Here is a 27,033-nt window from a genome sequence, read left to right as displayed (position 1 = left end):
GCATATTCTAGATGCATCATCGCTACCCATCATGACTGCAAACATTATTGCACTAGTCTTCACAATGCCCCAACCCTCTCCCCAAATCCCTTTCTCTCAATTCATGAAGTCAAAGAGTTCTCAGGTCCTCTGACAGAGCAAAACATCCGGACGGATAAACATCTTGGGTGAGCATCCTCTGGTACACAGAAACCTTCCTCTGTAGTGCGAAATAAAACTATTGCCTTCGATTATCCTGTGGGCCCTAGACAACAGCCATGAGAACCCTCTTGTTCATTATCAAATTAAAGCATGTGACTTTTATACTTTATTTTCCAAATGCAGGAAAATCTTTCATTGAAAATGGCTCTAATTCCACAGAGTGTGCAATTAATCAACATAATCACGGGCCTAACTTAGCTGTTTGGGGAGGTGTGTCACTAACTCCTTAAGGCCACTAAAGTACCACTTGAGCCACCAAAGTAATGATTTTCTGAATCAGCAATTTGTACAAGTGTCCCCTAGAGGCCCGAGGGGCTAAGGGCAACCCTGGGATCACTCGACTTACTTCTAATGAGTAACTTGCCCCGGCTGTATGTGAGTAAGATCTCACAGTGCTTCCTCTTCTGGTTTATACTTTTATTACCATTTGGATCTGTAGTGACTGGGTATAACCACCACAATTAAGGACTGTGGAGCCTTGGGAGAAACAGCTTATGCATTTGAAAGGTTATTTTTTCATACAAAAATGAGAAAGAAGGTTATGTTGCAATATAGGTATGAAAAACAAGCAGAAATAAATAGTTTTGCTGTATTCTTTGAGCAGAAGTGAATCCAGGATGTGCATGGAGAAGTCAAGTCTCCACAGATCCAATTAGTAGCTAAGAAACCTTGTTAATCAGGAGAATCAGCAGGTTCCTGAATTCAGTAGAGTGGGGTCCAGCATTCCCTTTTATTTTGTTTTCTTAACTCAAATCCCACTGGATATCCCAGCAAATTTTAGGAAGAGTAACCAATTTAAGTGATAGGCCTAGCTCTGTAAGGTTATACTAGATAAAGCTCCAGTAGACCAAGTAACTCCCTAGATAGCACAATGGAAATTTCTACTAGAACCATGCTACTTAAGTGAATTTTCATAAAGACAAGCAAGTGCAGACCTCCAAGCCCCTTCCTGGCAACTTCGTTTCATGCTGTACAGAAACCTTTCTCTGGCAGCAAATAAGGCCTTTACAACCCACTCACACCCTAAATTAAGGAAGACTCATCATTTTGAAGAAATCAATTTCATATTATCAAGTAGATTCCCCCAATAAACAAGTGTCCTCAACCTCCAGAGTGTTGGAGTTTTAGGAACATCTGCTCCCCACCCCTGCCTACTGCCCTGAAAGCACCACCCCTCCTCCAGAGTTACTTTTAAGATTCAAGAGGGAGTCCAGAAACCTGCCTCAGCCATGAACTTTTAAATAAAGGGCCCACAATCAGGTGCTCTCTCTCCTCAGTCCGAACTCTATATGGAGGTGAGGCAAGTCCACACTGGGGGTGGATGTTTGATCCTGTCTCTCACATAGGAGGAAATCTATGACGCTTCTGAACAAATGTAGTAGAGAAACATCCTATGAATAATTCCTCTTTACCTGGCCAATGTTTTTCAATGAATTCATCAGAAAATTTTAAGAAAATCAGTAGCTACATTTCACCACATATTATCACATTTAATCATAAATTATTTGCTGCTCAAAAAACAAAATGTTCTAATAAAGTCTTAGTAATAGCAATTGTAAAAAAAGAAAACGTTAGAATGGAATAAAAGAACAGAAGACAGGTTTATTTAGTATCATTTATATTACATATACTCTTAGTTGGCTACACTGGAAAATTACAAATTTGAGCACCATGCACATAGGCAATGGCAATCGATTTTCAAACCAAGTTTATGGGTAACAAGAAAATAATTATCATCTCTTAAAGAAACCACATAATTTAATGATACTCAAAACTACACCAAAAAAAAAAAATCAAGCAGATGGAGGTCAAGAAAATTTAAAATACAGTACATAGATATGTGTAATGATGTAACTATTATAAATATATGCACATACATTTGTATGTAACCAACCTTTTTAATCCCAGAAAGAAGACGTCCCAGGTATCATTCATATATGTACTGGTAATACAGTAAATGATCATTTCTCTAGTATTAACACTGAGTTACAACTGCCTTATATTACCCAAATACACTCTACTGAGAAGTTGGTAGGAAATAGTCCATAATTCAAAATATCTCCATGAGCATCTATCCAGCAGACAAAAAGTAGGAAGCCTGCTATCCATTAGATATACAAAAGAATAATATTTTGGGGACCAAGCCCATCCTTCAAAATCATCTTCCAAAGAACGAGCCCAAAATGTCAGGTAAATAGGGCCAAAGTCCTCTCAGTCCAACTACATATGGTGCCAGCTATTCTTAAAGAAAGGTGAAGATCAAATGACACAAGACCTAGACCAAATGATGTTTAAGAGCAGATTCCCCTTTACAGAATCTATGAGCATGACTTGGTCAAAGGAGGAAGGCAGAGAGACGCAGAGTCAGGGGGAATCAGGGAGAAGAACAAGAATGAAGAGGGGTATCCAGAAGAATGGCTCCATCCTATCCAAAAATGTGTCACATAGAATATGGTTACAGACTGTGATCTTCAATTCTTTAACTTGCACATTCTATCAACTGAATAATTGTGAAAGAAGACTAAAAAATATAACACAGGGAAGTATTTGTTGGGTGCTTTCTGTGAACCATGTGCTGGAAGCTGGAGAGTCAATGGCGGATATTATGGTCAAGGAGACCACAGATAGCTAACATACAGAGAAGAAAACACAGCAAGAGGTGTCATAGGAATAAGGAGAAGCACAGAGAATGAGGGCCTAGCACAACTTCACTGAAGACAAAGTGAGTGGTAACAGGAAAGAGTATACCTGATATTCCACACCCGGTGACATTACAATAGATTGTAATGGGGACTTAATAGTTATCAAAATTCAACACACAACTGTTTGACAATGTTAAATTGAAATAAAATAAAACTAGCAATAATATGATTTATCCAAACAAAAAGTAACTGAAAACTAAAATTGGAAAGGGAGACAAGTGAGAAAAACTTACATGACATTTTACCCCTTCCCTTGCCCTGAGCCTTTTGATCATTCCATGTTTGAAGTGGCTAGTTTTGGACTTTTCATGGCTTTTGCTTACAAATAAGAGGAATTTTCAATGTAAGATAAAAGAAGTATAACGTCCTAAACTCTCTTCTCCCTACATTGATTCAGTCATTTCAGAACTTCATAGAACTCACTTATGTAAACTTAATTACCATAGAGAATTCAATGGAATTGTGTCAACAGTTGCTATTTTAGGGTGTATTCCTTATATAAAGCCCTGGTCTTTGTTGCCAGGACCCAAGAATGCCCTCCACAAGGCAAAGGCAAGACTAACTGCCCTGAATAGTGGGGTCCAATGACCCAGGAACAAGAAAGACCATTAGTGATCTGTTCTTTGTAACACATCACACATAAACAATATGGAAAATAAAAAACAAAAAGGTTCCTCTCTATCCCCCTTTCTCAATCCTTGCAGGTGCACACAGCTTAATTTGATCTACAAAGTAGCCAAAAAAAAAAAAAAAAGGTTTTTAAAGATTATGATGTAAATAACTTCCTCAGGGAAGCTAGTAAAAACTATCAACCCCACTTCTCAGCTAGGAATTCCCTACTAAATCCATGATATACACATAGTTACATTTCAGCATTTCCATGATTTTAAGTTTCATTCCCAACTTAAGCAAGAATTCTCCTCAAGTATAATCAGGCCAAGAGGAACTATGGAGACGATGAAAATATGATTAATGGCAATAAGAAATCAACCCTCTAAAACCTCAAGAGTTGTAGACACTTGGCATGTTGTCTGAACCAGTACTATCTATGTAGCAAAAACACATCGAAAACAAAACTTCATGCTTATTTTCAAATAACAAATTAACTGCTATACTCAGTATTAACTGACAACTTTGTAATCACTGCAAATATCAGGTGGTTGCATAAAAATGGAATCAAAACAAAAAACAAAAACACCCCAACCTTGAAAAGTAAAAGAAATTAAGAACCTGACATGAGTCAGTTGCAATCTTGACTGACCAGCAGAGGGCGCGCATGCCCCAACAGAGCTGCTAACCAAACATTTAATCTTAAACTTCACCAAACTGGAAAGCAGGGGAGGGGGTTGATACACCATGTCAGTGGTGGCCACAATAAAAGTAATTTTAGGAGTACTACAAAATGTATACAAGTACATTATTATTAAATATCAAATTTAAAAGATTTCTTAGCTGCTTCATGGAAAGTTATTTTTTAAAAAAGAAATGATACTTTGGACAGAAGTGGGCTTATGCTAGTTTTTAAGACCACTGTAGTTTCTATAAACCTATATGGCCTACATTAGAAATTCTCTACCATACATGAAATTTTAAAGTGAATTAAAAATTAAATTCCTAACACATATTTTTGAAATATATTAAACTAGTCTTTTAAGTGGTTTCTCTTTTGGTAGGTACATTTCCATATGTCATACAAGTCTACTGACTCATTTTTATAATCTTACAACCCTCAAGTATATACTATATTACGGTTAAATTGAGATACAAAAGTTACTTTTTTCCCAACATGTTTGGACTTGATTGGTTAGTGATAAATTATCTATTCTGGACCTTTATACTATTATATTTGCTTTGGGGTTACAGTAGATTATACCAGAAAAGGACCTCCTAGCTATAGGGGTGCATGTACATAGAGATAGGGCACGATTTATTTCAGAAACTTTCTTATAAATGCAAAAGCCAAAAAATTCCCCTTAGCACTTTCCAAGTTTGTGATTTCAGAAATAATACTACAAACAAAACAAATTCTAATATTACATTGTTTACTTTTACAGATAAAAATGAAATAACCCACAGGAAATTTAATCTCCAATTTCAAATAGGTTGGAATAAATGGAGGATTTGCACTTAAGTTTCACACTGGAAAGCATGGTTGGAAAATTAACTGCCACTTATCTACTCACCTAAATGACCATTTCAACCTCACCTTTACTCACCAAAGGAAAACAATGAAGCCATGGAACATCTCCATCAGGTGATTTTCTAAAGCATTCTCTGCAGACTGGAAAGACAGACTTAATTTACAGTATCTGCAGACCAGGTGGCTTAGGCCACATGTAGGTCACGACAAATACTACATTTCCTTTGGTCAATGTGCCTACGCCATTTCTGCATAAGTGAAATGACCATGTTTTATTATTCCTAAACACTCAATTCTGAACTGTTTGCACAATCTGTTAAGTCCAGGCAAATTTAAATGATTCTGACATGCAGCCTGCTAAGGCCAGTGACGGGGATAATGCCTCTTTACGTGGGTAAAATTCTGTGGCACAGAGGTCACTCTCTTCAGGGGAATCAACTGTGTGTCTCTTCCTTGCATTTCCACCACAATCCTTCATCCTGCAGCCTGGAGCTGAGAGTGAAATGCAAGAAAGGAGCCGAGTGCTCAAAGCAAAAATCTGCTTCCAGGACAATCCATTATATCTGACAAGTTAAATGTTCCATGGTAGGCCATATGGCATTAGAGCAGGCCCGACGATGGAAGAGGGGAACTCAGCAAATGCATCACAATTAAGGAGTTTGGCTACAGACTTTACTTTGAATTACTTTATTTTTTTTGTCAGATTTTAAATGATGTCCCCCCAAAAATTTTCAACTCACCCCCCCACCCCCACCCCATCCTTGATGAGAACCTTTTTAAAGATATTCCTCAACTGTGTTCGTTTCATGACTGTGGGTACTGAAATTTAGGTTAAAACAGACACAGTTGTTATCAAATGCCATTTGAAAGAAAAGGACCTGTAGTCTCATTAAATTTCAGGACAAATAATATGTACACACGATTCATTCACTAGACTATCTAAATGACACTAGTTGTTAGATTGGAACATGTAAATGAAACCATTTCCATTCTGAAGTCTAAAAAGATCTTAAAAGCTGTACAGTCATAATGGGTGTATTCCCATTTCTTCTGTGGGTTACTTCCTATCTATAAACAAATGGATTAACTGAAGACTGCCTCAGCTGAATTTACCACTCCCTACCATGCCACCAAAAAACATGTCCACTGCAAATACCATGCACCAGAGACAAGTTGTATAAGCAATCTAATCTAAGTCACTAACTATGAAAGCTAAAGTGCCAATATTAATAAATATTTGTTGTTAAGGACAATGTGATATAAATAATATTAATACTGCAGTCATGTTTGTATTATATTAGGGCAGGTTTGCACTATATTGAGGCAGAGGAAGAATAAGTAAAACGAACATATAGACTAGGATACACTATTTTATCATCCTTTTATAAAAAGAAAACAAATGTTCTTATTTCTCTCAAAGAAACTGTGGACCTGAAATAAAAGCTGGAAAAGCTTTCTATGGAAGTGCCCAACTCATCTGGTCCAATGGTAATTTTTTTCTCAACTCTCTCACTTTCTGGAGATGACACATACTTAGGCAAATTATATGATGTTATTTGCCTCTGTGAGTGTGTGCATGCATGCATGTGTGCACTCGCATGCGTGCACGCACTCACACACATACAATAATGGGTGGGCTCTAAACAACGATTACCATTTAGGTATTCACCCTGGTTTGCAAACATAAAATTCACAATTATTAAGAGAAATGTGTAGATCTTTCCAAAGAGAAGGTGCTAAGACTCATTTCCCTAAACTATTTTCACTCCCCATTTCTCTTGAGGGTCACGATTTCCCTCAAACGCACCCTCTTCTGCCTCAGTTAGGAATAACATTATTTTGAAGAGTATATATGCTTAACAAAAATGGACAATTTGCTTCATGTCGAAAATTAGGAACACTTTTTTTCTAGTGGCCACAAGGTTACCATTTATTAATAATTTAATGCAAACTTCTGTTTGCACTTCTCTTGTTAATCTAAGACAAATATTAATGAATTATGGAAGATGGTATGAGAGTTATGAACTGGTATTTTGTATTTCGTAGTAACAACTGTTACAACTCTTTATATAGTATTAAGTGCTTTCATATGCATGCTGTTGTAACCATCATAATCTTGGTAGGTAGGTATCATAACAATTATCATTAATACTTTCATTCTACATGTGAGTAAATAAAAAGACGACGCAGGGTGGTTATTTATTTGCCTTATCACACATAGCAATGAAATAAAGGAGTCACTGCCTCTGCTTACTCCTAATGTCATCACTACATCTTGCCAAGCTATTCCATATGACTATTTTAGAAGACATAGTTAAGTATTACTTAGGAATGCAAGTGTATGTATATTATACACTTTTACTTCACATTTAAGAAAGCTAGTGAGACTGTTTTGGTATTATGTTAGTGCCCAAGTGGAAAATAGAGCCAGAATCCTAAGCTTGAGTTTGCTAAATAAACACACACCCAACACAGTTACACTTATGGGCACGCACACATTCATAAAATGCAGCCAAGCACACCTCAACACCAACAGAGTGCACTGGGCCGTTGTGTGGTGTATAGCCCATTCTTATGTATACAGATCCACATTTTTATTACTAATTGCAATGTCCAGATGGTAAAATAACACCTGATCCAAGGGGCTTTTCAGTACACTGATTGTCAATGCTCAACTCCTACATTGTTAACAAATTGGAAAAATTGGCCTGCTCTGAGTTTTCTATATATTGTTTCCATTGCAGTTAAAACTTTAATAGTTTGCACACAAAAATGTCCAATTAAATTAAACTCTTCACCAAAAAAAAAAAAAAAGAAAGAAAAAGAGAAAGATCTGACATTCAAATCATTACCATTAAAAGAAAGCTTATGGACTTCAACAGAAAGTGTCACATCACAGCATTATGATTTGTCTTTTACAGAGAAAGGGTCCAAAACAGAGGAAAAGAATGAGATTAAAGTTATTCAGCAATCCATCATTTCATGTGGACCTTTCTCTTTATCTTTTTTTTTTTACAGGTTCATTAATAACAACTAATTTCAAAAACACATTTGTGTCTTTTAGGTGGCTTTTTTGTTTTTCTGTCATATATAGGGGTCTAGGGTTTAGGTCTGCATCATAAATTAAAACCTTTATTATCTTAGAAGATTTTTAAAAATATGGATTCCGGTTTGACCCTGAAATTCAGGGTTGGCAGTGGCTCATTAATGAGACTTCCGGAAATCACAAATGCTTTAAAAATGTTTAAGCAGTCACTTCCTAATCCTAAGTGGATTCTTTTTTTTGCTCAAGCAAACATTTTTGCAAATATTTAGGCTGCTTTGATACGCAAATGTTCTCCCAAACACTTCCACCAGCCAGCCACTGAAATCTCTGCACAGACCCCAACCAATGGGAAAGTTTGCAAGGGAAATATGAGAAGCCACCGGTAGGAATACTGGCAGCCACCACTGGCTTCACTGCCCACAAACAAATGTTGATTTTGTTGCAATACCTGAAACAAAACCTTCAGATGTCTCTGTGAAACAACTGCTTTAACAGTCTCAGTCATGGGGCTGTAATTTTCATTGACTGAGCACTGGCTTCTGAGCAGGGTAAGAATGATCGCACACAGGTTTCCTATTTCAGAGTTCAATAACTCCAGTAAATGTGGCTTGCTGCTGGACAGTGGAAATCTCATCACTTGGGAAAGAAAAAGCTCACAGGAATTAACGTGTACAAAACAGAAAACAGAAAAGGCAACAAATATGCATGCCATGACTAGGGTTCCAAGTCACAACAGGCATTACACCAGAAGAGCCCTTTCGAAAATGTTCTCCCCAAGGAACACACCAAGGGGGAAAATGCTTCTAAAGCTACTTTACTCTGTTAATAACTCCAGCAATAATTCATGAAAACAAGGTTTTCTAGAAAGAAAACCAACTTACACAGTTATAATTATTCTGAGTAAAAGCAATCTCTTGCACTCCCTTTCTCTTCCACATTCTACTTCAAAAATACCCTCAAAAACCTGCTTTTGGAAATCATGGGATTCCTTGATAACAGGTGAGCAAACCATTTCCAAATATTTCTCCAGCTTCCTCAGTCACACATGCCACCAGGGGCTTGCCACACTGAGCACAAAAGCAAATCTCAAGGTTGGGGTTGCTAATACCTTGCTAGGCATTTCTTAAGAAGGCACGAGTTGGACGAGTTGGAAGACATTTGCGAATTTGGTGGGAGGCGAAAACTAAGAGTGAATTTATCAGAAGCAGAGGAACAGTCCACTTACAAAATTAAAGGGAACAGCCACTCAGCTACTAACCTGCTGGTCCCCCCACTGCTCTTTCACTTCTGCCATCACTTCCTCCTTTACACATATTAGAAGTGGTCAAAGATTTCATCAGATGTGGTTTTGCCAATAACAGCAAAGTGCCTAAAGCCACAGACTTTAATTGTACCCCAAATACAGATTTGGGGGGGGAAAGGACCAATCACAGCAGGAAGCATTTTAACAGGAAAAAAGGAAACATTATCTTGGGCAGTTACTGCGCACTTAGTTGTATTGTATGAAAAGAAAATAAAAAAGCTCTATAAAATGTCAGAATTAACCTATCCTTTCAGATTGCTTACAGGTGAAATTCTACCATCTGGACGGGCAGTTTGCCCACAGAGAAAAGAAAGGAACTAAAAGGGGGAGGGGGAGGAAGTAAAACGTTCTAGGTCCTATTTGAACACAACAGATTTTAAAGGAAAAGACTACAGAGTTACCATAATCTCCAAACATGAAGACACACACATTTACACACATGCATGTGTACACACATGTACACTGGTGATACAACGTGACAAGACCAAGGATGGAAAAAAAGCAAGAGGCTGAAATAAAATTATGATCTTTGGAACTGAGAGATAAATAAGGAGTAAAAAACCTAGCTAGTCTTAATTGCACAACTGGGACAAAAAATTCACTGTAAAGTCCTCATTTAATATCTGGGATACTTTCTATCTTATGAGCCCTCTCAAAGGCAAGATACGACATATCAAAATTTTTGTCTACCTCTAACACGGCATAATTATACTCTTTATTTATACTGGGATGGTAACTTTGAGAATTACAATTTCACTTTAAGTGAACAGGAAACTGCATTTTAGCAACTCCCAGAAGTTGTTTTCCTATTATCTGAGATCAAAAAATGCTTATAAATTTTATGGTTTATAAAGAAATGTTTCCATTCTGTCCATTTCTTAATCTTTATACACACCCTGTCTTTTCAAAAATTTGCCTCAGCAAGAAGTGTCCTTTACTAATAATCCAGTTTTAAAACCTTAAAAGCAAATGTGAAATCAGACCAGAACTCCATCTAAGTAATTCTTTCTAAACTTGAAGGTTGGATAAAACTTTCCATTTAACTTCAAGCTATAATGACAGACATGGTACCAAGTTGACACCAAATGGCTACCTGCCAGTCTAAAGTTTCACATTTTGAAAGCAACACACAGAGGGTTTATAAATTAAGAGCTCTCTGTACTATGTGTCCATATCTCTGTTCGGAGGTTTCTGGGGATCCATTTTGATTGCATAGTGTCTCCTAAAATTACATTTGAAGCACAACACTGAACCAGAAGTGTTGAGTGAGAGAATTATGGGCACATTCTCAAACTCTTACACTAAACCACAAAGGGAATAGATTAAAAAAAAAACAAAAATCCCACCCTGAATAGAGAAATCCAATACTTGCTTTTCTTCCGAGCTTATGGGCAGCGCGCAGAGGGAGGCACCAGAAGATCTAAGCCCAAATACGTGATATAGAGTCGCCAAAAAGCATGTGGATGAATAAACTGTTGTGGCGTAAATTTGCCAGCAAGGGACAGAACACAACACGCTGGGGCTTGGCTGTCCTAACATGTTTTACTATGTAAATTTAAATAGTCTTGAAAGGGAAAAGGAAAGAAGGGGAAAGGTGGAGCGTTTGTGTTTTTTCTTTTAATACTTAAAAAAAAAAAAAGTTTGCCAAAAATTCTCATAGTTGGGTCACAAATAAAAGTACTTTCGCTGCTATCATTTAAAAACAAACAAACAAAAAAAAAAAACCTAGCTCTTAGGCTGGCTCTCCTCACATGTTTCCTATGATGGAAATTTAGGGGGGTGGTTTAAAGAGTTAAAGACTCCCTACCATTAATTTGCATCTGGTGCTTTTAGTGTGTGTGTGTGTTTTTTTCTTCCCTGAAAAGTTGGCAGAGCCGCCGATTTTCCATAATGCAAGCATTTGGGAATTGTGAGCGGAATGAAACCGATCCAATCTCCTGACTGCGACATGAATTTTCATTAATTACAACCTTGTCAGCAAAAGCATTATCAAAGCTGAATATGAAAATGCTAATGAGTCCTCATTTGCATATTTTTCTTTGTTGGAATGTCATTAATTATTACATTTTATGATGATGAATGCAGCTGTCGAAGCTCTCCGATGCATAATTAGCCATCAGAATGCCAGGAGCCGATCAGCATTTTTGGGTGAAAAAAACAAATTTCATTTCCACTCTCCCCCATCCCAACACTACCAAACACACACACACACACACACACACACACGCACACGCACACGCACACGCACACGCACACACACACACACACAGAGCCCTGATGACGCCAGTCCTGAGGCTGGACTTTGAGGAAGTTGAAAAGGGTTAGGTTAAAGGGAATTCATTTTTGTTTTAAAATTATTTTGTTTTCAACCGATAACGGTCTTATACAATAGAAGCAGTTCTTAATAAAAAAAATCGTTATTCCAGCTTAATTAATGCCATGCTTAATTATAACACCATGATGTCAGCGGTTTTAATTAAGTATTGGCTCCGTTACAAAAAAAAAAAAAAAAAAAAAACCTGCTGTAGTAAGTCACAATACACAGATTTGTGCAAATCATTTCTGCGATTTTTTGGTCTTCGGTGGTTTCTGAACAATTCAGTTATTAACAGGCAGCACTAAAACTCCATGCACACGCGTGCGCACACCCATGCCACGCACACAAATCCAGCAAAGGGGACAAATCATACTTTTCCTCCCATATTACTTGGATAGACTTTAGAGCTTACCTACTTGACCACTTTTTTGAGCTAAAGTGTAAGTGAAGATGACAAAACATAGCTCATCCTCTCTCAGCCGCTGGGAACGGTGTTTATAAGTAAAAAAAGAAAAACAACACAGAGCAGATGGGACCATTACACATGACCAAACCAATCAATCACAGATGAAGGGCCCAGGTGCAGCGCAGCCGTGCAACAACGCACCATTTCACAGTCTGTCAGACACACACACACGGTCGTCCATGAGTGACCCTCCTCGGCTCCCCCCGGACCTCATCTGGGACGCTGCGCCCCTCTCGCCTGCCTGTGCTCCAAATGACGTCTTCATAATCGCCCTGTCTTTCTATCTGTGGTGGCTCCAGGAAGAGACAGGATGGAAAGGGTGGCAGCTGGGGGGATGGGCAGGAGAGATAAGGACAGGGGCTCACATCATTGTCACGTATGAGGAGTCCAGTCTTCCTCCTTCTGCCATCCTCATGGCCCCTCCCGCTCAAACCCCGTCAGAATTGCTTCTCTAGCCATCATTAAGCTCATTAATTTTTCAGGGTGACTGCATGCTTGCAGCACCCCAACTGTCTGCCACCAGAAATGGAATTTTGTGAGTTTCTTGCTTGTGAGGAAGAAAGATGTGTGTCACTCCACAAAGTCACAATTAGATGGAAATGTTGGAAATTAGTTAATTGGAAGCGGTTAGGATACTTTCCAGGACCCCTCAAAATTGGTTAAAATGAAGCACCAGTGACTCAAAGCTTCTGAGGAGCCATGTCTGTCTCAAGGTGATGTGTCTTAAATAATTCCCATGGCCTTTGGCATCCTATACCACAAACTCATCCAGAAATCCCTGAACCCAGATGAAACTACTTCTGCAAGCATAGTGAGCTTAGACTGGCACCATAACTCAAAACCCAACTTCAGCACAGACAAGTTCAAGAGAACTCCACTCCCTGCTTTAAACTCATAATCCTTACTTCATGGCCTAACTATCTGCGACTCTCAGCTTTGCTCACCCTTATAAATTAATTTTTAAAAATACAATAACCACACATAACATACCACTGAAGCTCACATACTACATATGAAAAGGGAAAAAAAATCAAAAAATAAAGATTGGCTTTACTGAATCAATGAATTATGTAATCATAAATTCCTTCTTAAACCTAGGTCATTCATAACAAAGTTGCTGAGATCTTTTGACGCTGCACAAATATAAGGAATCGGCTTTATTTATCCAAAGTATTGATAATGGAGACCTCCCTCAGCTTTGGGAGATAATTGCTCATCCAAACAGTGATTAAATGCTCTCAACAACTTATTATTTATTTTGCCCATTTGGAGATGAGAAGGCATTCTGGAAAGTTCTCAAACCCTACAAAGAACAACTATGTGACTGCAAAATACTATAATGGATTTATGTCCCAAAATGCCCATGACATTGTCGGCTTTATTAGAAAGCTTACACTGGGAACAAGAAAAAGTTAATCAAAATCGCCCATACCATCCTGCCACTCTCAGGATTAAGACAAGTATCATTTAAATGCAATTTTGTGTAATGTCAGGAAAATAAAATGAAGAGTACAGGCTAAGTTGGTAAGGAAGTATCCTACCTAAAATTTGAAATGCCATTCCATTTACAGGCAAAGGCAATTTTACAGAACACTAGGCAGATTGGATTCGTTGAAATGAAAGCTTTGTCTCTTAGCATGAGTCCTGCCATCCATTCAAACATGTTCTCAAAATGGTTTGATGACGTACTTGTTTTGAACTTATGTTTTCTTTCTGTTTTTTTGGTTTTTTTTCCTTTTGAGGAGTCAATATGATTTCTCATTTCTTTACCAGCAAATCTGTCCTTTGGAAACTTTTAAATACTGAACTAAACACGAATCTTTCTGGTCCTCAATGTGTCTTAAAATTCATAGGTTTAGTACTTGTTAAGAAGGAACCTCATCTCTGAACTCTAAGAAAAAAAGAAGACAACAAATATATTAAAATCTTCCACGGTCATGTAAAAAGGATCACCTTGTGTTTTAAATATGTATTTTTTTTCCTCAAGGAACAGAATCTACACATTTGCATTAATAAATTTCTATTTTCAAGCTCAATAGAAATTGCAGTACAAAAAGCAGATGTGTACATTGGATTCTTTCAAATTAAATTTCCAAAAGCAGAGCCTATTCTAGCTCCAGATCAAAGGAACTAAAACATGATCTCCTCCCCCGTCCCATATAATTACAGAGAGTTCATTTCTTTTGTTACAATGAGCACAACAGGTAAATCTTAAATCTGAAGAATAATGGTCAGGTGCTGCAGCTCAGCTTTGCTGGGTTGCTGCACTGCTCTGCTCGGGGCCCCTGCTGCTTAAACTATCACGCTAGGAGAAGATGGGAAATGCCTAACGTTAATGCCATCTCTGCTCTATTCCTGGAGATTTGCTTTCTTCCCCACATGAAGACTGTCAAAAAAGGCTCTGAGATGGACACAAACCATCTTACAGAACAGTTGCCCTAAAGGAAGGACACATCCGTCCTAAAACATACATCAAGGAAAAAATAAACACACACTGGTATGCATCCTTTATTGGTAGGACACCTAAAACCCCTTTTGGAAGTAGATGTGGTATATAAGTAATGAATAAATGAGGAGTGACACTGTTATGAAATGTCATATCCTGGCAGTCCTGTGAAAGGACAAGACCCTGGGGAGGGAGAAGAAAGAGATGCGACCACAGAGTCATCCAAAACTGAGGTTCGAAAGAAAATCTGTTCCACTTGACGTGATTAGCATGAACTGTTTCTTTGGGGAATACAGGTAAAGAGAACAAAATTTAAGTCAAAACCACAAAAAACGGAGAACTTGGTAGAGAACACCCTCTAGGCTTAAATATCCTTGAAAGCAACTGCATTCTACGTATGTATTTCCATCTTCCTTTAAAATTCCTGTTACCTCATTTCATCCTTTGCTGCCCATAAGGCATCTGTTCCCCTCTAATTATTTGCCATTTAGAAAAACTCTGCTTAAATTCCTTGTGCATCTGGCCCTAGCTTTAGTGTATATTTGGGATGCTTAAATATGGTGCTTGATATTAGCATTGAATACAAGTACAAAAACTTTCCCTTCCCAGAAAAATGTTTCAATATCCTCTCCCCCAAAAGTATACATAAAATAAATTCAACATTGCCAATTTTTCATAAAACTAATGTTTTCCTATATACACATAATAAACATAATTATTCTTCCTCTCTTTCTTTCTCTCTCTCTCTCTCTCTCTCTCTCTCTCTCTCTCTCTCTCTCTCTCTCACACACACACACACACATCCTGCAGAGATTTAGCTGTTGGTAACCAAGGTTTCTATCTGTAAGTCTCCCAACCAATGTCCTCATGAGAAAAACGCTAGTAACAGTGTTCTTCTCAAACTATAGTCTTCTACTTCTAAGTAGCTGGGTTCTTCTAGTTCCTGAATTCTTTTCTTCTGATCAATGAAACAGAGTATTGTTTACTCTACATAGAAATATCCTTATAAAAACATTCCTTCCAGAACACAGGAGTGGGAAAGAACTTGAAAAATCAGTTTGCTACACCAAAACCCCACATTAAACAGGTTTAATTCCTATGTACGTCTCTTCCACAAACCTGTGCTTCTCTTTGCCCATTTCTTCATTCTTTCACCCCTTTTTTCTTTCTTCTTCCATATTACCTCTCTTAAAAAGAGGCACTGCATGAAGGAAAAGCACTGGATGGGGAATATGGAAATTTGGCTTCTAAACTTAGTTTTGTCAATAACTAGGCTTGTGAGTGCCTATTTCCTCATCTAAGTTAAAGGATTCCGAGGCTCTTTTGAGGAGTAGTTAGTGTTGGTAATATAAGCAGTGATAATAATGAGTTGCCCTGTAACAAACACTTCGCAAGTACAGTGGGCTGATTAACAGCATGAACTTGGAAATCGAATTGCCTGGGTCTGCATCTTAGATCCACTCCCAGTGAACCGATGAACTGGCAAGTGATCGACTATCTTGGTTTCTCTAATTTTTCATCAATAACATAGGACTCAATAACATCTACATCATCTGGGTGTTGTGTCAAGTAAGTTACGACTTTAAAATGCTCAGAATATGTACTTAAATTTATTTATACTTTACCGTATGTCTCCGTCCCAATGTAAGTTTCACACAGAAAGGGAATACCTTTTTTCACTATTATAATACTATAGCCTAAAATAGTACTTAGCACATACTATGGAGATGGTAAAGAAACAGCTCTTCAATGACTGAATGAATGGATGCACAAATAATTGTGAGAATGAATAATTCTAAGGTGAACTGTTACCTACTTCGTAAGTGTAACATACGGTATTTTGCATGACCTCTGTCTTCAAAAACCTGATGATTCATTATGGAGAAGTACAAATACCTACAGTTATACACAACAGAGAAGAAATCACATCAGAAGCACATAAAATGAATTCTTTGCCATGTCATCTAGGAGATGATTCCGCCAAGAAAACTCTCTGCACATGTCAACAGTGACCATTATGTGGTTGAAGCCAACAATGTAGAGTTCTTCTCTTCCTTAAAAATCATAGACACTTCCATCCCTTCCTTCTTCAAAAGACTGCATACATATATGCACACATGTACATCTGTATGTAGGTGTGCGTTTGACATAGATTGAATGACAAAACATTTTTTTCTTTTTCTGTTATTGCCTGGGAAATTCTCTTCTGTCCTGTAATGAATGCCTTTAAATGTTGAGGATCCTTGAACACTAGGACATAGGTTCACCTGTTACTCAAGATTCCATAAGCAATCTCATACCTTCAACTCTAAACCTTCCACACAGACTTCTCTGAACTGCATTTCCTTCATCTGAATAGTTTCAAAGTACCTCAAGCTTACCACCAAATTTATGATATTGTCCTGTAAATCTAGATATGTGCTAATGTTCCCCACAGTTTTGTAGAAACTGAAAAAACTAACATTTATTAAGAATCTCCTATTCTAGCTCCTCTGCTAGAGGCACAGGGTTCATTTTATCTTCATTACAGTGCTCAGAGGCAGACATCATTATCTTCACTTTTTAAAGCTTTTAAAAGTGTTTTTTTCTAATTATTTTTCATGGTGTTGGGGACTGAACTCAGGGTCTGGGCTCTGCCACTGAGTTATACCCTCACCCATATTCTTCATTTTTAAGAATAGGAAGACTCAGAAACTGTCTCCATTTTATCACAGACCATGAATTTCTGACTACATGGCTCAAAACTAAGAGGATGAATAATGTTTGGAGTCAAGAAACAATCTTGTTTTCTTACTTTAAGCCTTACAGCCTAGAAGGGATTGTTACTCTATAAGGGTCCTGCTTCATAATGGGGAGATATTTTGGTGAATCAGTGACAAGTCTACTCAGGAGAAGAAGAGTGGAAGACAGAGACATATAACAACATCTTGGTAGATAAAATTAGACAATAATAAAGGAGAAAAGTTATAGAAAAAAACCATATATAAATGGGGGAAAAAAGTCCAAACAAAATGAAAAAAAAAATGAAGACATTAAGTAAATTGGATCAATGAAAAGCTAAATACTGCAAAATTTTTAAATGAGTAAATATTTCTATAATACAATGAACAAACCACTGAAGGCATATAAGCAGAATGAATCCTTAGCAGGCCTGACCAAGGTAAAACAACCTCACACATACACTGAATCTCTCTAATCAGAACCCCAGCTCACACACAGCACCAGAACCAAGAATGTCATGGACTCTTCTCCTTTATCTTTCCTTTGGAGTGACCCTGTAGAAAAGCCAAGTCCTGCACATTTTTGCACAATAGGAATGACTAAACTTCCTAACTGCTTTTGGACAAAACAGGTGCTCTCCCCTCATAACAGGTGATACATAACAGCCTCAAATTGACTTCCATCCAGAAGAGGTGCCTACTTTCTATGATAACTCTTTAAAATTCCAGTTATTTGGCAGGCTCTATCAGTAAGACCTCATCAATCCAGGTGACTTGCCTCTCACCTCCAAAGCCTGAAGAGTCCACTGTGTGGGTCCTGACATGATTAAATCTTGGCTTGCTCAGCTGTTCACAAGCAGGTAATGACTGTCAGTCTTCCTGGAGTGAAGACTCTGTGTTTGGAGTTCCTCTTCTTCTGCACATGGTTGGCTGGGGGTTCCCAGACAGAGGGAGCTCCACATATTGACCTCAACTGTTAAGTGGTGTATTTTTATATAATGTATTAATATTAGAGCATTCATCTTCCAATATCCACAATTTTAGACCTTTCATGTCTCCAGCTATCAAAGAAAAATATTTTTTCTGGCAGAGGAAACAGTGAGTCAGATCCTTTTATCTTGCTATCATTAACAGACAAGTCTCATTGCATATTCTCACTCACTGGAGAGAAGTTCTTCCTTCCAGCTCTTGCCATGCCTAACTGACCCTGATTCTGGTGTAGAAAAGGACCATGAGTATGAAGAAAGCAGAAAGGACAAAAGGCAGTTCACCTTTTGGCTCCTGCCCAAGGGCTACAAAGGCAGAAGCTATAATTTCCAAGTTTTCCACCAGCAAAGTGGGAGAGGCAAATTCTTAGAGCACAACCAACTAGTTTTAGGCTACCAATTTATAAAGAGCACTTGTTAGCCATACAAACTTCCGTGGCAGATGACCTCCTGAAGATAAATGAATCACCCCAAATCACACAGCTACTAAGCGATGAGGATGACTCTAACATCAAACTCCAAGCTCCTTCCATGTCCACACTTAACAAAGACAAAGGAAAAGAGCAGAGCTAATGAAAGAGTAGGGGGGACAGAAAGAAAGTTGGTCATTTTTTAACATTGTGGATGCTGAGGGAGGGTGGTTTCCAGAAGCAAAAATAATTGTGCTTGAAAACTTCATAGAATTTGAAGTTATATTCCCTTCCAGCCTAAGCAGGTTAAAGAACGCTACTGGACTACACCACCCTGAAATCTGGATTCACGGGGCTAATATGGGTCCTAATTTTTACATCATTCAAACAGATTAGAAATGATTTATGAACCACACACAGTCATGGCCAGAGAGGAGAGTATTCATTGGTCTATTTTTGAGGAAAGGGAAGAGGAGTCAGCAGAGAAAGAGAAGTCAAAAGAACACAAAGAGAAAGAGTTATAGGAAAAGGACCCAGGACGGGCAAGTTAAAGGAGGGTTGTCAGAAGTATCCATTTTTCTTCTAACACATGGGTGATGAAGAAGCCTGTTAAGAGTTTAATTGTGGCTGTTGTAAGACCAAATAAGTCAAACAAATTATGCAACACAATTGGGAAGGCTGACATCTCTCCTAAAATTCTGGAATCCCTACTTCACCTTGTTGTCACTTTCATTCTTCTTCTCTGAGGACTAGTTGATCTATTTTAGGGGTTGGTTGAATTCTGACTGAACAGTAAAGACCCAGAGCCATTATGGTGAGCAACGATGAGCCACCTGCAGCCTAAGGAAATTCAACATTAAGTCAAAAATGCCAGTGGGGTTTTTCAAGATCCAATGTTTCTTTAGTTTCAGTAAATTTTACTTTATCACAAATAGGGATTCAAAATCACTCGTGGGTAATGGGACTACAATCCTCATTCTTCTTGTGAGGTCTTTTTAAAAAGTATTATTGCTGAAATAGAGGGTAGGGCTGGACCAAAAGAGAGAGAGAAGTAAAAAGTACATAGTCACTAGTGTGGTCCCTTCAACTTTGCTTTTCATGTACATGTTATCTTTATAACTTAAATTTATATCTACTGCTTTTTCCTGGTCACATCTACCTGAATTGTCCAGAGCAATAAAGTCTGATGGTTAAAAACACATACTTCAGTGCTGAAGTCATAGCTCAGAGGTAAAAAGCCTACCTAGCACACATAGGCCCTGAGGTCTATCCCTAACACTACCCCCTCCTAAAAAAAATAATGGTGGAGCTATATAACCAGAAACCATTTACTTACAAACAAGTTTGGTGGTAAACACCTATAATCTTAGCACATGGGAGCCTAAGGCAGGAGGATTGTTAAGTTCACGGCCAGACTGAGCTATACAGGAAGACTCTGTCTCATACACACATGTCTGGCAGAACTGCATGCAAATTCCACACACATTTCTAACCAGGAGTGTGTCCTCTGATGAGATTACTTCAACTTTTCTTTCCAATGCTTTCCTTATGTTTGCAATGAGAATAATAAATGCTTCTACCAAAGGGTTGCCATAAGATAAGATATGCAAATAAAAGCACAGTGTTTGGCACATAGTTAAGAGCAAAATAATCAGTGGCTATCATTACCAGATTAGGATAATAATGATAAACATTCATGGACATTAGCAATACATTTTTGGGACACAAGCAGACACAGATCACTGTCACTATTTACTATTTTGTGCTGATACAGCTGGAGAATACATTTAGTTTGCTCCTCCATGAACAAGCAAGCTTCGTGCTTATATCACAGACATAAGAGACTGGGCCTTCATCTGGACTACTTCGAAAATACATGCCTGTGGTAATACATACTGAGTGACTGGAGAGCCAAAAGATACAATGTCTTTCCAAATTCATCAAATTGTGAATGCAGCTGATGGTAACAAGGTACATGTAAGAAGCATGGTGCATTTTCACCGTCAGATATTGGTAGTGTGCTCAGAGGGAAAACACATCAGCTCAGTGGTTCCCAAAGCCTTTCACATTAGCTGTTATGCTCAGATCCAAGCAAGCCTCCTTGGCTTTATGACCTCTTCCCTCTGCACCTCTCTCTGCTCATGTCCCTTATGTGTGCAATCATCCATGTGCACGACGCTAACAGAGTCATTTCCTTTTCAGCTGTTACCTGGAGGAGTTTTCCAGTCCCTCACAGGCTAACTCTTTAAGGCATAATTCTACCCGCTTACAACTTTTATTCTACAGGAAACAAACCAAATCAGGTTAAAATTGCCAGGGTGCAATAATGTTTTTCAAACACTCTCACACATGGAATAGTTTCAGTCAATACCCCAAATTATAGGGCAAACCCTTCTCCATTCACTAGGCTCAGCTATATTTTTCCTTCTACTTCTATACATTGACTTCTAGTTCTCTTTTCTCTTTCTTTTAAAAATGTTCATTAACTTCTTATTTATGATAGAGAGACAAGCAAATGTTTATTTCCAGGCACGATGGAGAACAGTTATTTGTCTTTACTTGTTTACATGGTAAAAACTTGAGATTTTTCTGTTTAATGGTATTGCTCAAATGTTCCAAAAAAGAATTCTGGTTCTGGCAATGTGTTGTAAAGCCAAGAATAGGACAACTGTACTACTCCTCTCAAGTATCTTCACTTAAAATTACAGATAAGCCCAAACTCTTAAGTGGTATTTACCAGATAAGCTGAACTTCAGTGCTTTCCCTCAAATGTGGTATGCTTGCAACTTATCCTAATACCTGATACAGGTGAGTGATCAATAACATAAATTATAGGTAATTTCCAATTTTCCCAATAAATATACTGAGTTATCAGTAAGTCCTTCTGCAGTCATCAGTCCAGGACTAGAAATGACTGCAAAATTATTTTTATTAAACAGTCTATGACTTAGCTCAATGAGATTGGCAATAATGAGTCTGTACCCATTTGGGCTATACATACTTCTGGTCCACTTTCAAAACCATTAGCAAGATGGTTATTGACTGCCTCTCCTCACTTGAACAAAAGTTCCACAAGGACAGGCATTGTTTTCCACTTTCCAGCTGTATCCCAAGTGCCTGGTACCCAGTCAGTGCTGAGTACCTATTTGCAGCATGAATGACAAATGTTGACTGTTGTATGTGTGGCCCCTCGTGAGCTAGCTCTTGTTAATATGTGAGTTCCTTCCTCATACCTTTATTCCTTCAGTGACTGGAAGGAGATAGACAGGCCTTTCTTTTACTTCTAACCCCACGCCTAGAACACTCCTCCATTCTGCCAGTGTCTTCTCTTTCCCCCAACTGCCCTTCTGAGATCATTCAGATATGAACTTCTCTGTCAAGCTGCTGACTTGCTCTATGCTATGTACCTCCCTGCCAGCAGCATCTACAGGACTCTATATTTCTTCTGGCCACTTTCCTAATTTCCTATGTGTTCCACCAGACAGAATAACTCTAAGTGGGTAAAAAATAACAACAACAAAGGATGCATCCCCAGCACCAAAGCTGTGAAAATGCTTGAGTGCTTGACACAGCTAATTCTCAACCAACATTTAAGGCATGGAATTAATGAATGACTTAAAGACTGAATACTAGTATGTGAAAGAACCATAGGAAACATTTATCTGTAACCAGAGAAATGACACTCATCAGTGTACGATACAAAGCAAACAAGCTTACAAACAATAATTTAAAATCCAATCAAGCGATACATTGTCAAACCTTTCCATTGTTACGGGCACTTTTAGACTAGTAACAGTGGGATATGCCTTCAAATAAAACTTCACCAATCAAGATTCTGTGATTAGAAAACAAGTTCACAGGTAAAGAAATGGTTATTAATATCCTGAGAAGTAATTTTACATGATTAATGATTTGACTACTTTATTCATTAAAATAAAAGAGCTTTTAATTCTCTCTAAAGGTTATGTTTCCAACTTCCTAAAATTTCTAAATAAAAGCAGACTATAATCATTTCAACGGCAAATGGAACATAATAGTATGTGAGAACAAGTACATAGCAATATGGAAGTTGCACACATTTTCATTTTCATTGGGCCACATATTACAAAATGTTCACAACCCTTAAACTGATTTTCTACATTTTAATTTTATTAAATTAAATACATACAAGCATAAAAGTTGTAAAATACAAAGCATGTGATATCTTAAAGGTGAAGACCTCTCTACTACCAAAATCAACCATGTGAGCCGCACGAGCCAGCTATGAAATTGTGACTCTGCATCCATGTGATCAAAACATGACATGCCTGTGAAGAGCCCACATCTGACAGAAGCAGCCACATCACTCCAAAGGTGATAGAACACATTAAATATTCTTATGATCTACCTCACCATTTCATAAATTCAACAACTGCCACAAAAATACTCATAAACTCAAACTGCAACAACTTGGGGTCTGTATTCTTTGTCTAGAACAGGTGAACTTTTTAAAACCTGTGTGTAAAATAGCCATATAGCATAGCAGAAATATCAGAAAGTCTAATAAAACCTAAACATACCTGCCTACAACCAATTCTGTAGCATCCTTGGCTAGCTATTTCATCAACAGCTCTGTATAAGGGAAAGCTTCCCACTTTAGTGGAATTTAAGCCACTAAAAAATAATGACTGGATGGTCTTTTTGAAACATTTATCATGCTAACTTTCCTCTAATTTCGCTTGCCTTCCCTCTCAATTAGTAAAATGGTTTTCCTTCAGTACAGGGAAAACCATTCCTACCACCTATACACAATGTTTAATTGTGAATCAATCTATAATAATCAAAGTCTGTCATTCACATTATTATTACAGAAGCCAGCCATTAAGGCTATTCGATTAAATCTATTGATATGATGGAGAATTAAAACTAAAAAGTGATCATTTCAGCCCCTCTCTTTCTCTCAGTAGAAGTCTGCACAGTTTTAACATAGTGACATTATCCATTTCTGACCTTACGAAGTTATTAATTTCTGGCATTTGATAGCAAATAATTAGGTGCTAAGTAATTGATGACTCACTTTTACAAAGTGAAAAAGAAATGAGTTAAAATAAGCATTTTGGTCAAGAAAAATTAACAGATCTGAAAAACAAAATGACAATTCTTTGAAATGATGTGTAGGTCAGTGAGTCACATAGAAATTACAGATACCTGGAAGCGAGCCAAGACTTCCAAACAAAGAGCCTCTCCATGTGCAGCCCAGGCATCTGTATTGTGTGACCGGCCCGTAGAAAGTCTGACATACAGCAAAGCTGAAAAACTACAAGATGTGCTCTTGTTTTCTGTGCAATTCGGGGGTCATGGGCTGACACATGAAGAATGTTGTTTGGCAGAAATACTTTTGCATCAGGTATATAAGAACATTAGGAAATAGTGGGATAAAGTGATATTCAAAATAAATACAGGCTGAGATCCAGCAAAGCTCTTTCTAGCACTCTCTGTTTAGACCTTCCTCCTACTTTCAAATCAGTCACAGGGCACTCACAGGTGAGTAACTTCAAAGACCCTATGATATGTGTTTTACAGCCCAGTGTCCCAGGCTTCAGCACACTGCCTGGCATGAAGAGGTATCTACACAAGAAATACTAACCAGTCAATGAGTTGGTGAATTATGATAATTTGTCAGATGTACAATAGCTTATTTCCTTTAAAGAAAAATTCCAAAGAATATAGACTAATGAATTAGCGTGACAAAAGCAAACCCACAAACACATCCCCAAACCATTCTAAAAGACACAGCAACTTGTCCTTCTCCTTCCTAGCATCTTCATTCTTCTAACTTCTTAACGGTTTTTAGGTGACTACTGCTAAGCATCAGATATTACAAGGACTCTTCTTCTCAACCCTTGATCACCTGTTTCCACAAAATCCTGATGTCTTTTGTATTTCTTCTTTCTCCCCTGGGAAATTTATGTCTGTTTCTGGCATCTGTCCCCCATCCTCCTTTGTGAACACTGAAGTGAAAAATTCATTTATTTTTTAGCAGTGTCTCCATAGTCTGTCAATAAATTGTCCTTTCCCTAACTTCGCAGCTTGACAAACCACTTTTCAGACCTCCTGTTCTTTAGGTGCTTGGAAAGTTAGATTCTAATTATTTAGCATGGTCTCAAAAGTAATCTTTCTCTCTTTTGACTCTTAATTTTGGGGTGTTTCATATTCTTATCATCTTCTTGTTAATCATGCTGGCCTCCTTCTCTGTAACTCTTGATGTCAACTGTGCCTCTCTCTTAATAAATGACTGCTCTGTGCTCTTCAGTTTCCAATCCTATTAGCCTAACAGTTGGGATTTTTCTTATGGTGTGTTGATTCTTACACAGTCTAACTTTTCAGTATTTGCCTGCTGAATTTGTCTCTGCAAATTATAGCTTTTTTTCCTTCACCCAATTGCTTATTTTTTTCTTATTCTGTGATGTAGCCTCTATCGAGGCAGTTAAGTCTACACACTGCATTTTCTCAGTGTTTCCATCAATGGTTCAGATAATCTTTGCTATGAAAAGCATCATCTGAAGACCAAATCTAGTGCAACAACCCACAAGTCCAAATTCTTGCATGTGTTCATATTTGCATAATCAAATCAAGTTTCCTATCTCTTTCTTTCTCTTGTCTAGTTTGACCACACACTCGCTAAAGCCTCTAGCTGGATTATTGTTATGTTCTTAAAATACTACCCCGTTCTGTACTTCCAATCACATCCTTTGTTTCAGATAAAACTTAATCAAGAGGGGTTTATGTAAGTTTCCACTTGTACATAATGATAAATAACTTAGGCGACAGTCAGTACATTTACAATCATTATTTTCCTTTCTTTGCCATATATGGATAAATCATATTTTATCTACCCCATTATTTCCCGTAATTACATCCATATTTTAGCAGTCCTCACTACCCAAGGAGCTGACTTTAACTCCTTTCCCACTTCAATCTTTGTAACCTTTAATTATTAGCCAGTATTAGCTTGTATCTGCAATATCAAATGATGTCCCTATTTTCTACATTAAAAAATTAAAGAGTGAAAATTAAGCAGTTATATTCTAAATGCCAAGAAGTAGCTCTATTTTCTGATCAGTGTTTATCCTACCCACCAAAATACAGTGAACTGCATGTGGTATGTGTATTAGAGTACAGAATTCTTTAGCAGGTCACAGCACAGTACACATTTATGTGCTGCCCTTTTAAGCCAAAAGAACACCACACCAGCATCCCCATTATAAACAAGTTGAAATCTGTACGAATTGAAAGTGACTTTTCTAGGATCACTAAGAAATTATGGCAATCCAGTCCTATGCACTAATTGGTAATGCTTTTAAGTACCACATTTAAGTGGATTTTCGTATAGCACTAATGTTCCTCCACTGACACAACTTAGCAGGCAATGTATTTACAAAACTATAATAGCCTGAAAAGAATTAACAATGAACAATGTGCAAGATAGTCAATTAGTGGCTTAAACTTTAAACAAGCACTTACAATGAAGACTTTTTTAAAAAAACCCAAAACTATCTTGGCTATTAGGTCATTTTCCAGGCTACTAACTGCTAAACCATGTGCAGAACGTGCTTCCAATTTAACCATCCAGATTTTCTAAAAAGGCTTTGCTCTGCAGGCAGAATCAAGTTGGTCTTCAATTTGATTTTTTAAAACAAGGCACTTGTACAGAAAACCCATAAAATTTCTCCCTATCAAAAAAAAAAAAAAAGAAAGAAAGAAAGAAAGAAAGAAACAAAGGGAAAGCAGGGCTTATTTTAAAAATCCTAATTTGTGCATCCATGAAAGTGAAAAAATGTAACCTTTCTTTGGTCTGGGTAAAGGTAGCAGCAGAATAAATTCTTCAGCCCATCAGTCGCTAAGGATTATTAGCCACATGTCTCAGTTCTTCTGAGATGCAGCACTGGCAATGGGTGCCAATGCAAAAAATAACACATAAGAAGTCAGGATGATTTTTTAAAAGCTGCACAGAAAATGTGAAATGCTTCCTAGCTAATAAAGCACTTCTCAGGTCTTAAAAGAATTAGAAAAAACTGAAGCCTGACATCTGAGAATCACTAGCTTCCCTCTTTTGACAGCACAGGTTCAAAACTCAAATGCAAGGAAATGACCAGAACAAAAGCCAGGTTCATAGACAGACTTTTGCTATTTCCATAAATATGCAACCAACTTTATCCCAGTAGAATGAACACATGAAGGTATATGTCCTTTTAGAATTCCAAGCTGTGGTCAAGCCACCATCTACACAAGTCCTCCATAATGTTGTGATGAACAA

General features: G+C 37.7%; 1 protein-coding gene across 16 annotated transcripts in view; it reads right to left on the bottom strand.

Annotated features, from left to right (window-relative positions):
• Positions 1–27,033, bottom strand: part of Tcf4 (transcription factor 4) — a 331,562-nt gene that overhangs the window by 173,278 nt on the left and 131,251 nt on the right. Inside the window, exon 1 of one of the 16 annotated variants that reach the window (XM_074069771.1) lies at positions 10,739–10,946. The exons of 13 other annotated variants lie outside the window; for them this stretch is intronic. In XM_074069771.1, the coding sequence (XP_073925872.1) occupies positions 10,739–10,931 (193 nt within the window). In that variant the 5' untranslated portion in view covers positions 10,932–10,946. Of the gene's footprint in view, positions 1–10,738; positions 10,947–27,033 lie in introns of those variants that run through there. 2 more of the 16 variants (XM_074069774.1, XM_074069766.1) reach the window with 2 other exon arrangements.

This window comes from Castor canadensis, chromosome 4, assembly GCF_047511655.1.
Source record: "Castor canadensis chromosome 4, mCasCan1.hap1v2, whole genome shotgun sequence".
NCBI classification, from domain to species: Eukaryota; Metazoa; Chordata; class Mammalia; order Rodentia; family Castoridae; genus Castor; species Castor canadensis.
Note: the sequence above shows the minus strand (reverse complement) of the source record. Positions and strands in the feature narration are given on the sequence as shown.